We start from the raw sequence: 12,762 nt of genomic DNA on the forward strand, positions 1-12,762 counted from the left end.
GATCTTTCAAGCTCATGGATCCCAAATCGGCCGCCCTACAATACTTGCTTCACTAGCTACGTACTTAGCTACTTTTAAACCTCAACTCAAGCTCAATTATATGTGGTCGTTTGTGTATACAGGTTAAAGTACTTTCCTGTTACTTTGAATGATGTTTTATAATAGACTGATTGGTTTTATATGTAAAAGTAATTTGATCCGTTTGAAATTAGGATGCGTTAGTTGAATGGCAGCAAATCGTGGTTATCATATATATGTCTATTATGAACTTTATATTATTGCTAGCTTCCAATGCATATTATCTTCCAACTTATTATATATAGGCCTTGTTTATGCTTATCCGCAGCTCCAAATTACTACAGGTTAGTCTAGGCAGTCATATTTTGGTGATGTTAATTCAATAAGGTCGATACAAATATCATTGACTTCATTCTGGAGTCGATATGGAAGTTCCACAAAGTAATCCTTGTTTATTATTGTATATTGTTAAAGATTTGTTTAATTAGCTAGCTTTATCGTTTAGTTAATCTGCAGTACTAGTTGCTAATTTATGTTTAGTCTTTTATTAATTTATACATAGATGCTAAAATGACAGATGGAGTTCACATGTCGGTGAAGGATCACACCTCTCAACTTGCGCTTTAAGTTATTGCAGTGATTGCTCTATAATAGTGGAACTCAAAGTCTCAAGTTTCATCAAGCCTCCCTCAACCAATTGTATATCACATGGGAACCTTATTGGATCATGAACACGATGATCAGCGGCAGCTTCCCTATGAGATTGTGGAGGAAATTCTGCTGCAACTGCCGGTGAAGTCCCTCCTTCGTTTCAGAAGCGTATGCAAGCCATGGCGTGCTCTCATCTCCGACCCAAAGTTTGTCAAGTCACACCTTCTTATCCGCTATACCAAACAAGATGACGATGACGATGATTGTGATCATGATCATGATACTCACGGCAAAACTACTTCGTCAAGAGCACGACTCATGCTCTCCTCTTTGTCCCTCTTCCAGTCCGTCCACGTACAAGTTCTTAATACCACTACTATTGATGCACCCGCAACGGCAACCATGCCATCCCGTGGCGACGGTGAAGCAGAAAGTCTAGCAGAAGCAAAGGCAGAAGCAGCCGGCACAACTGGTGCTAATATTACTACTAGCGTCGTGGAGGCGGAGCATGAGTACTCTGTGACAATGAGGCGGCCGGTCAAAGACATGAAGATTGTCGGCTCTTGTAACGGTCTGGTGTGTTTGGTGGTTGACTCGGAAGATATGATGATTTATAATCCATCCACCAGGCAGGTTCATGCAGCTCCAAAGTTGTCGACAATCTCCGGTAAGGATTACTTCTATGGCTTCGGTTACGATTCGCGCAAGGAAGACTATAAAATAGTGAGGGCCACTTCTTCAAGTAAGGCCGGCGTTTTCGCCACCCAACTTGACACTTATTCTTTGAAGACCAATACATGGAGAGCCAGGTCCGAAACCCTGCCTTTTTACTTTCTGTTCAACCTTGTCGGAACCCTACTCAACGGGGCTCTCCACTGGGCAGTCCGCCGCGGAAAGACTACTGATCAAGCTTACGCAAACGGTGATGGTGAGAGGCCTTTCTCAATCGTTTCTTTCGATATAGCGGAGGAGACGTACCGGCAAGTCCCCTACCGGGCAACGGCGACAAGAATTTCTCGTTCTATGGTTTGGGGGTTTTAGGAGGGCGGCTGAGTATGCTTCACAGCCCTCATGGGTCTGATTACCAGGTGTGGTTAATGAACGAGTACGGGGTCAAGGCATCTTGGTCTATTTTCACTACCATTCCGCTGAAGATGGATTCTGAATACCTAGGGCTGATGTCACTTCTGAGTATTTTGAAGAACGGGGAGATTCTAATCCTCTTGCATCAAAGGAAACTAGTCATTTACAATCCGGCAGACAGAAACTTCCGAGCCGTCTTTGCCGGGGATGTACACTCTTCTCAAGTGGCTTTGTACACGGAGAGCCTTGCTCCTCCCACAGCCAGAGGCGGAGAAGCAATCTGATTTCTGTCCCCGGCCCGGCCGGCTCTTCGCCATGTCCAAGTCCGACTCGTAATCTGAAACCCCAATTTTGAAATTAAAAAAAGAGTCGGAGTGCTTTTGAGCTTTCCTCTGCAAATTGTTTAGTTTTCCGGCAGCGAGGTAAGGTGGCGCTCGTTGGGTGATGACGTCTCTGGATCCGGCGAAGCTCGACTGACCGATTGGTTGGCCGAAGTGCTACTACAGCTAGGGGGATTTATATTTGAAACCTTAGCTGCTATGTTTTCCGCTCTGTATATATAAATACACAAATTTGTATCGATGTGGGCGCCATTTTGTTGGCGACTCCAAGCTTTCTGGCACCTTATTAACTTCCTTATAAGCATCAATTATTTAAGCAGCCCCAAATTAAATTCGAAATTAACAGATCGCATTCGTTAAAATTTGGGTTCACATTCCAGTACAATTCTTCATCGTCTCCGTTTCACAGTTACCCGTTTTGTGACCCTATCCGTTAGTTGTGACGTCTCCGTTATCCCTCGCCGTACATTCCTTCCGTGCACCCCGTTTCCGTGTACCGGGTTCTGAATTCATTAGTTTATCCAGGTTGTTTCGTTGTCGATTAATTCATTAATTGTTTCGTTTGTTCGTATTATTCATTGATTATTATTTCTATTTGTGCAGGTATATATATTTGCCTACAGTATTTGCACCAAAATTTGAGAAATTGATTTTTTGGAGGGATTCAGAAGTTGGTAGGCTAGAAATGCCTAATAAGGGATCAGGATCCTCTCCTAATCTAAGGATGAGGATCTTCATGACCAAGGGATGTGGGCCGTTGGATGAAAATCCAACGGTTATAATTATTATAACTTTAAAGGGACCTCCTGTTTGTAGCCGTTGGATTTTCATCCAACGGCCCACATCTCTTGATCATGAGGATCCTCATCCTTAGATTAGGAGAGGATCCTGATCCCCTAATGAGAACCCTAATTTGGAGAGAAGGATTAGACCGAAAGGAATATAATATATTCTGATTAATTGATGGAAAATTTACTAAAATATATGAATAAAACAATTAACGAAAATTGAGAGTGACTCAGATTCTATAAATGGATTTCATTGAATTAATGAATTGAACCGATAAAACTCAGTACTGTTTTTAATCAACTTATGACTGAGAGAGAGGTAAATGTCCTTACTTAATTAAGTTATAATAAAAGTGATGTTCTTAATTATTTAAGTTATGGAAAAAATAGATGATTTTTCTTAATCAATTAAAGTATAGGAGGAATAATCAAATACAAATTTTTTTAATCAATTAAACTATGAAAGGAATAATCGAACACGAAACATCATTATACTTGTCTACGATTGAGTTACAAGTACTTTGTAATTTCAGCTCATGACTTTAGTTTAGTTCTTAATCATTAGGTGATGACTCACACGTCCTTTTTTTATTAAGAGATACCAAAAATGATTATTTCATAAGATACGTATTATGTTTTTCATAGTAGTACATGATTTATAAAATTAAATGGAATCAGGTTGGTTAAACTTTTGAAATTTTGCTTTCTTTTTTTTCCAATTTTAGATGAGATGTGTTATTGGTACTATAAAAATCTTATTTTACAGTCATCACAAGTGTAATTTTTCTTTTTAATAAAAAATTTGGAAGTGTAGAATAAGATTTTTGAAATGCTAATAACAATTCATTTTTAGAATATCAAAAAAAGTCAATGGTGACGAAGCTAAATGTTGAGGAAGTCCATGTCTGACGCGACTAGACGCAACAAACAAGTTGCTTTTGAACAACAATTGAAAGACAGAAGGGCAATGGTCCTGATCCTGCCAAACATAGGCATTCATGCATACAGCTCTTTTAAATTTTCAACCGCTGTTTCGCATTCATGCATACAGCTCTTTTAAATTTTCAACCGCTGTTTCGCATTCATCCGTAAGGCTCTGAATAGGAAAGCTATGGGTGCATGGATCATGGATGAATGGATAATGTACCTGCTTTTTAGGTTTTTGTTCCCCCAAATCTTTTAATACCGGGACAACCCCTGCCTGGATTTTCATTTCAGCACTGATTGAGTGTATTTTTTAATTTTTAGATCTAAATTAACCTTTGAATCATATGGTTTGTTACAACAAAATTGTGAAAGGGTAGCCTTCAGTCACATCTACAATCGGATAACTTACATGACATAAGCATACTATCACGTAGTCTTACGTGCTAATAAAATAAGAATGTGTAAGAAAAAACTTACACATATTTTTAGAAAACTTCATTTTAATCCTTGGCAAAGATGACTTCTAGACTCAAACCATGAATAAGATCAAAATATAATTTTAGTCCCTTGATACATTAATAACCTCATTTATTAATTACATTTGAATTTTTTAATTCTCTTTTTCTTCCCAATTTTAATGTATTAATTTTATTTCATTATAATTATAATTTTCATTTCATATATTGTAATATATTTTGTTGTAAACATTTAGATAAACTAATTTTTCTTATACAATATATTTCAATGTACTTTGTCTTCTTCATTAAGTACATTAAATTCATTATAATAAATTTCAGTGCATACATTTAGTGACACACCCCGACCTGGAATGTCCACTAGGACCCCAAATCGAGCTGTGTTGACTTCGTCACCTGATTTGCCCCGGGCCAGGATGTGACATTTAGGTATACACATTTCGGTACATACATTTCGACACAAACATTTAGGTACATTAATTCAATATAATACATTTCTTGTACATACATTTCGATGCATACATATTGGTGCACACATTTAGGTACATTAATTTAATATAATACATTTCGGTGCATATATTTCAGTACATACATTTTGGTACTAATATTTAAATACATTAGTTCAATATAATATATTTCGGTACATACATTTAGGTACATTAATTGAGTCTATCAAGTTTGAAGTGACACACCCCGAACAAGATCAGGGCGTGCTGGCCGTCACGTGGGAGTGACGTAGCCATGTGCACAGTGCAGAAGCTAATAAAGTAGTAACGTAAAAGTACGAATAAATAAAAACTAGCATACATAAGGTAGAAGTAATAAGTGCTAGCGTAAGTGAGACACAAGTTCAGAGCAGAAAGCCTAAAGCAGTCCAAACTAAAATGACACGACAACAGTACACCCGAAGGTGGCCCTATGCTGGTGATCGTCTGTCAGAAATGCCGGGAAAGCCCTCTGGGAAACCACCAAATCAACTGAACAGCTAGAACCTGGAGGGGCGCAAAACAAAAGCGTGAGTGGGCAAAAACAAAGCTTTTCGAAAACCATTTCAAAAACAAGATTCTAACCCCTCGCCGTAAAACCTGTATACTTCCCAGAAAATAAACATATGTACGTATATATAGATATGCCAATCATGTTTAAGAATATGCCATGTCAGAACCTCAGAATGAAATGCAAGTGCTCAGGTATAAATCACATCAATAATACATAATCTGGCAGCCGGAGTCACCTAACGTGACTTGTACGGCTGAATCTAGAGCTCAGATCTCAATCACAATAACTAAACCTGCCCACGAGTCGGAACCACCTAAAGTGGTTTGTACGACAGGCCTGGGTGTAATACATATAAACACTCTAGTGTTACGATCACGTGAAGGCTGTGCGAATAATCGCGGGTCACCTACGAGTCGGAACCACCTAAAGTGGTCTGTACGACAGGACTGTGCACCTAACTTGGATCCAAGCTGAGCGTGTGGTGCGGGAGGTGAACAACACGTGAAGGACTGTGCCCTACTTTGGGCGGGAGCACTAACACCGGGGGTGCAGGTTATGAGCTCTCTAAGCATCTCGAATCACTACTGAATGTAAACATGAATAACACTTACCTGGCACTTACCTGTGCGTCCACAACACCAAATATGCATATGTATATAAATATATACGCCCAATAATGCAACTAATAATGCATAAATGACGATAATATAATGCATGGCATATAACTAATAAACATTTATATCAATTCTGGGAAAATATAAGTATATAGGTATATACGGAAAACCAAAAGCCCACTCACTGATAAGTGGAAGGGTCGTAGCCCCCCTGCCTCGAGTGACCACGCTCGTCCTCGGGATATGTCTCACCTATATGCGAAATAACTATAAAAACGTTAATTTTAAAGCACATAACCAAACTTTCGAAATAACTTCTCATACATTGCTCAAATGGGGTGTATGAATACACCAACGTGATATACTCAACCTCACAAACATCCACAAATTTTTAGAAAAAATTTTCACCGCCGCACGCGCCGGCCACGCGCAGGCACGTGCCTGGCACGCTGACGGCGTCAACTGACACCGTAGGGAATATTCCGTCAGCTTTGACAGATTCCGTCAACGGCGTCAGGAATATTCCGTCTTCTTCCCTGGCGAACCTCCGGCGACGTCGCCGGCGCCGGAAAACTGGAAAATTTTTAAAACGTCCTAACTCCTTCGTTTTTCAACCAAATTCCACGATTTTGGTACCAAAATGAAGCCTAGAACTAGAGGAACACAACCATACAACTTTTAAGGGCTAAAAACCACGAAATCTCACCTGAAAAATCGAACCAACTCCGGCCAACTTCGAAACCAACAATCCCGACGTCCAATTCCTTCAAACGAACTACTCCGAGCCTCCTTGGGACCTCACCAAGCTATCTATAGCTTCATTTCCCCTAAAACGTGAGAAATCACGTGTGCATGAATAGTACCCAAATCAGACATCGTCGAATCGACGTGAAAACGTTGGAGTTCTTACCTGGAAATGGTATGGTTAGACTCGTACGAGCCTCACGAGCTCGAATATGTATTCAGTTCCTTCGATCTGTGGAGGTTTAGTGTGCTTGTGTGTGTGTCCGTACGTTTTTGAAGAAAAAGGAAAGGAATGGGGCTCGGGACAGGTGCAGAGAAACAGGGAGAAAGGTTGTGGTGTGTGGGAAGGTGTGTGTGGCACCAAACATGCCAACAAAACCCCAAAAACAAACAATAAACGTAACGAAATCGAGCTAGGGGCAAAACTGTCTTTTCACACGTACGTTTTTGATATTTTCGGGACGGGCTGTCACATGAAGAATGTTAAATAAAATTAATAAATAAATAAAAACTTTTTTTTTTTGGGGTCAAAAAATAAATTAAAATTTGTATGTTAATAAATTTAAATATTTAATGAGAGACATTAAATAAAATGCACATTAATTATTTTGAATTAAGGACACGTCAAGGGACTATAATCAATATGTAATCTAACACTATGTTTAATTTAAATTTCAATCTTCTTGAAGGATTAAAGTTTAAAAAAGCACCTATATTTTATTGGCACAAAAACTCGTGTCATATAAGTTTTTTTCTTCAAAAGAGCCACAAAAACACAGAAGCTAGAATACATAGTACTTTATTTGATCTATTGAGTTCGTAGCATGTGGTCCAACATCCTAGTGAATAGGGTGTTGGTTTCCATCCGCATGTCCGAGGTTTGAAACTTCTCTCTCCTCTAAATAATTGTAAAGTTTCGTATCCTTGCCTCTCCTCTTAATAATAATAATTTAAAAAAAAATGTATTGAATTGGTAAGTCTCTTGCATGGATGAGAGCCTTTTGTATTAGTGAGGGATGTTACCTAAGTCCAATTTATCTTGTCGAACAAATACTTATATGATCATATTGTGCATCTGAACCTCGTAACGAGACAATGAAGTAAATAGTCAACTTGATAAATAATTTAAAGGGAAAATTAGAATCATCTACAGTTTTTCTATATCATTTAGATTAAACATTTGTACCTTTTTTAAATTTGATTAAAGTGCTTTGATTAATAGTCACCTCTATTTTTTAAAATTAAAATAATTTTGAATTTATCATTTTATCTGCATGATGCACTTTTCCTTATTTAGTGGAGATATTGGTAATTAAACTATATTTTCTTTTCTTCCATATATGTTTTTTTAATCACTGTGTTTTTTTTTTTTTTTGTTATGCAAACATTTAATATTATTTCTTTTTCCAAATGGTTTTTTCTTTTCAAATAGTTGGTGATCAACGTAAAAGCTCCGTGTAATTTTTTTTCAATTTTTTTGTCGAATTATATATTTTTTGCTTTTTTTTTTAGTATAGTTATTGACGAATTATTATTAGGTACAATATATTACGTATATATTATCTGCGGGTACGTTTGAATTTACAAAAATCGTTAATTGATACGTTTATTTGCAATTTTGGTACGTTTGATTTGATACATGTTGTTAATATTGGTACATTTTATTTTGTACACATTGTGTATTAGTACATTTATATTATTCTCAATCCTATTTTCTCTTAACGTACTAAAAGAAAAACTTATTTTGGTACGTTTGATTTTGGAGGATTTAAAAATATTTAAAACTATTTTGGAAAGAAAATATCTTAAATCATAGATAATTATTGCTAAATTGTAGCATTATTGTGAAAGTAAATTGAATCTAATGAACTTTTTTTTTAATTTTTTTAAAATTTTTTACAATTATCTCTAAAGGAGGGGAGTGTAATCAAAAGGCTAGATTATAGGAAATTTGTTAATATAATGTGCATATAGCACCAAAATTATGACAATAAAAACTTTAATCAAATCATTAAAAGGCATAGATGTTTGATTTAGAAAATTCAAAACTGAAGCGTCTATATCAAAATATCCGTAATTTAAATCCATAGTTTCACAATGTTTATTCAATTGTCTGATAGAAGAACATTTCATTTCAATTCCTACCAAATGACTTATGACATATTATAATCATAATGAAAATGATATGATTTTTGACTTTATGACTTCTTAATTTGATCCAATTCCGCTAACTTCTCACTACCCTCCGATTCATGACTTCATTCATTCCAGGCTGATTTACTTCAATGCCCCCTAAAACTCTTTTTTTTCTCACGGTGCCTCTTTAGGGCTGGAAAAAATACCTGAAAAAACCCGAACCGAATTTTACCGATCTCGAAATACAAGAAACCGAAAAACAAAAAATCGAACAATACCGAAAGTTTCAGTATGGTATTCAGTTTCCTTTGACCATTGTTCGGTAACATTGAAGCTAAAATGTTTAAATATAATTTTATATTTAAATCAGTTAATAGTAATCGTTGAATTTGATTGAGATTGGATCTTAACCGTTCATTTCAACTTGACACTATCTCTCTCGACTCCGACGCCATCTCTCTCCCAACCTCACCTCTGCAACTTCTCCGTCAAAAATAACGACAACTACACAAGCCCTCCTATGGTAACTATTATTATTGCCATAGTTCAATTTCTTCTCTTTTTGTTCATGTTTTTTTAGTTCTTTCTCTAACTGTTGTGCCTTCATAGCCATATTTTGAGCCTCATGGACATCCCAGGAAACTTGTAACCCAATTATATCATGTATTGACGTCGTCAATCCATTGACATATCTTGACACTGTCTGCCCCTAAGTCTCATTCAAAGAATTTCTCTCTGCCAACCGTAGGAACTCATCGGTATAATCTTCTACTATTCTGCTACCTTGGGTACAATTACGGTAGAGGCGATAGAGATGTTGCTCATAATCTACTGGAAAGAAACGGTCCATCATCAACTGCTTCATCCTATGCCATGTTGCTCGTAACCTATTTCTCTATATGGCCTGCCTTTGTCGCGACTTCTGCAAATTATCCCACCATACAGCCGCACTTCCCTTCAAGCGAAAAGCTGCTATCTTAACCATCTTCTCCTCCGGTACTGACATAATCTCAAAGAATCTCTCTACCTCCACGAGCCAATCTAAAAATCCTTCAATGGATAGATGACCATTAAAATAAGGAATGTCGGCCTTCAAACGGTAATCTTCAATGGGTTGTTAGTTATTTTGATTAGCAGCGTATGGGTTCTCGGGCTAGTCGACCTCCTCCTCAGAATCTGATTCACTAGCCTTTCGTTGACGATGACCATTGTGGTTGCCTCTACCACCACCACGTCGGTTTTCCCGATCGTTTTGTAGATTGTTGTTGTCATTATTGTCGTTGTTGTTTCCCATGTTGAGAAGCAATTGCCGAATCTCTTCAACGCTTGTAGCAAAGGCGTCAAACTCTGTCCTGGAAACTAGTTCCCCAGCAGGACGAGTCCTATCATTCGTCGGGTCATTCGCCATCGAGCCAAGGCAAACCTACTCTGATGCCAACTGACGCAACAAGAAGATAAACTGAGGGATCCTCACGTTCACCCTTAATGATTCATCTGGAATCCACCAGAAAAAAGTGAGAGAATTCTCAAAGACTATATTGATTAATCTGGAATACAAAATATGATCTTTAGAGCAACACTTACATTGCCTATTTATTCTATTTGTAATATACCAGATTAATTATACATATTGAATGCTATTTAAATCATAGTGTGCAACTCATGACCTGTTGATCTTCTCCTTACACCTATCAAGTTGTGCTTCAAATTCCTCCGCTAAACGTTCTACGTCAGTTTATTTGGCAGTATGGACAAAGAAAAGGGCATAGTGACTAGTGAGAGAGGTAATGTAGTTTTAGGAGGTTAAGTGAAAAAAAAAAAAAAAAAAAAAAAAAAAAAAAAAAAGAGTTTCAAGGTGCAAAATGAGAACGAGCATGAATTTTGGGGGACGCTGTCGTAAATAAACCTTTATTAGCTCATTATAAGTAAGTAAACAAAAAATCATTAGGAAGGTATGTTGCTATTAGCTCGTACCATTGTTTGTATATTATTGGCAATTTAGTATGTGTTAGGCGCGCACACGCTAGACATTAGGCGTCATATTCCAACCCTACTCTTAAACAAAACCCGAATGAATTAAAATAGTGAAAAATAATGGAGAGATTATCTAGTAAAATTGCCACATTCTAATTTCCCATAGAAGATCGACAACGGAAGAGAGTTTGGAGTACTGAAATCTGAAAATTCAGATTTGCTGAACGCGTGCTGACTCGGAAAAAATGGCGTTTAGGGGTGAAGCAGCAGACAACGGAGTTCTTGAAGCTCAAAAAAATGGAAAATTTGCAGATTCAAATCCCCCCATTGAAGTTGTAATAAATTTGACATATGTATGTGCATGCAGCTGGAAGTCGGTCATGTGAGAAAATGCACAAGAGAGTGATACCGATTGCAAAATGCATAAGAAAGCGATACCGTTGCAAAATGCACAAGAGCGATACCGATTCTACATGAAGCTAATGAAGTGATCTCTTAATAGTCGAGATTTGAATCACCAACTAACTATAAGCAATCATAATTAGTATTTTGGGTTCAGATACTTAGTGTTTTTTTTTTTCTCAACAAATGTGTAAGACGTTTCACATATTAAGATATTTAGTATCTTTTGTCAACAAATGTGATAAGATGGTTTACATAGTGCGAGAGTTTTTATGTAAAGCATTTGAGTTGTTTATTAAGTAGGAAAAAGCCTTCTGAGTTGCACGGTCTCTTAGATTTATAGGATAAATACGCTTGAACATGTTGTAGAGTGCATACGGTGCTACCATTTACCTTTTGATGATAACCAAATCCATCTTCCGATGGTATCACAAAAATCATCCTTATCCTAATTGACACTTGGCGTGCTTCTAAGAGTAATATCCCAAATGGATGGTATATGCTATTGGAACCAGATCTCCTCCTGAGGATGGTGGTCGGAATCTGCTGAGTAGTTTATTTGAATCTTTGAAATTTGATCCAATAGCTACAAATAGGAAGTCAATCTAAAAGTTATAATCATTACAATCATTTGATTAAATTTTAAGGATCCAAATAAACTGCTCAACATTCGGTCCCCATGCTCAGGAGAAGATCCGGTTTCTATGCTATCCTTTATCCTTTCTTCCCTCAATGCCACGTTGAAAAGTCATCCCATGAGTAAACCCTTGCCAACACACGGATCCCCACAAACAACTAGCATTGGATGATGCATGATTTCTCTGTATTGAATTCAAATCAATCCAAACGATATGACTGATTACAAGCATATTATGATATCATCGCCCGTGCTGATTTATTCCCGTCTATAAGCTCATAGAAAATATTAAAATTTAATTGAATGGGAATCCTCTTCAGATTTTTTTTTTTTGTGAAAATTCTGAAGATTTTCATATCATGTTCATTCATTATACATTATATGATCATAAATTATTTTAAATATTTTTATTTAAAATTAAACACAAACAGTACATGATGAAAACTGACCGCACGATATACGATGAACGGATACGATGTGAGGATTCTCAGGATCCACACAAAGAGGATCCGGAGAGGATCCTCATGCAATTTAACTATTTAAGGCCACAATATTTCTATTTACTTGTAAGGGATAAGTCTTAGGTTTGATTCTCGTCAAAGGCGAATTTGAACCACATTATTGCTAGCTCATTATGAAGCTAAACTCACCCATCTCGTTACATAATATTGTTCGTTAAAATAATATATTAAAATTTAAGAGCCTTAATTTAATAAAACAATGATGCAAAAAAACAAAAAAAAACGTGAGAGGTCTCTGGTTTAATGATCAAAACTGGTGAGTGTGCTTGACTATAACCATGGGTAGAATGAAATTCTTCATAGTCTTTCCGGATCCAAAATGAATGAATAATCATAACTTACTATCAATTTTTTCCTTTTTTTTATAAGAAAAATAAATAAATAATGCAAAAGCATGTTCAAACAGTATAATAAAAAGAAGAAACAAGAAAGCAAGCGTTCGCGCTTTGAA

General features: G+C 36.8%; 1 protein-coding gene across 1 annotated transcript; it reads left to right on the forward strand.

The window, feature by feature from the left end:
• Positions 1 to 213: 213 nt before the first annotated feature.
• LOC103935602 (F-box/kelch-repeat protein At3g23880) lies at positions 214 to 2,379 on the forward strand. Its single transcript, XM_048583927.1, is given in 4 exon segments — positions 214 to 362; positions 596 to 1,651; positions 1,654 to 2,030; positions 2,033 to 2,379. Coding segments are annotated over 3 exon segments (1,377 nt in total). The 5' UTR covers positions 214 to 362; positions 596 to 726; the 3' UTR covers positions 2,108 to 2,379.
• The last annotated feature ends 10,383 nt before the right edge of the window (positions 2,380 to 12,762 follow it).

Source organism: the organism of the source record quoted next, unplaced genomic scaffold (assembly GCF_019419815.1).
Source record: "Pyrus x bretschneideri cultivar Hongxiangsu unplaced genomic scaffold, Pyrus_bretschneideri_v1 Contig1, whole genome shotgun sequence".
Classification (NCBI taxonomy): Eukaryota; Viridiplantae; Streptophyta; class Magnoliopsida; order Rosales; family Rosaceae; genus Pyrus; species Pyrus x bretschneideri.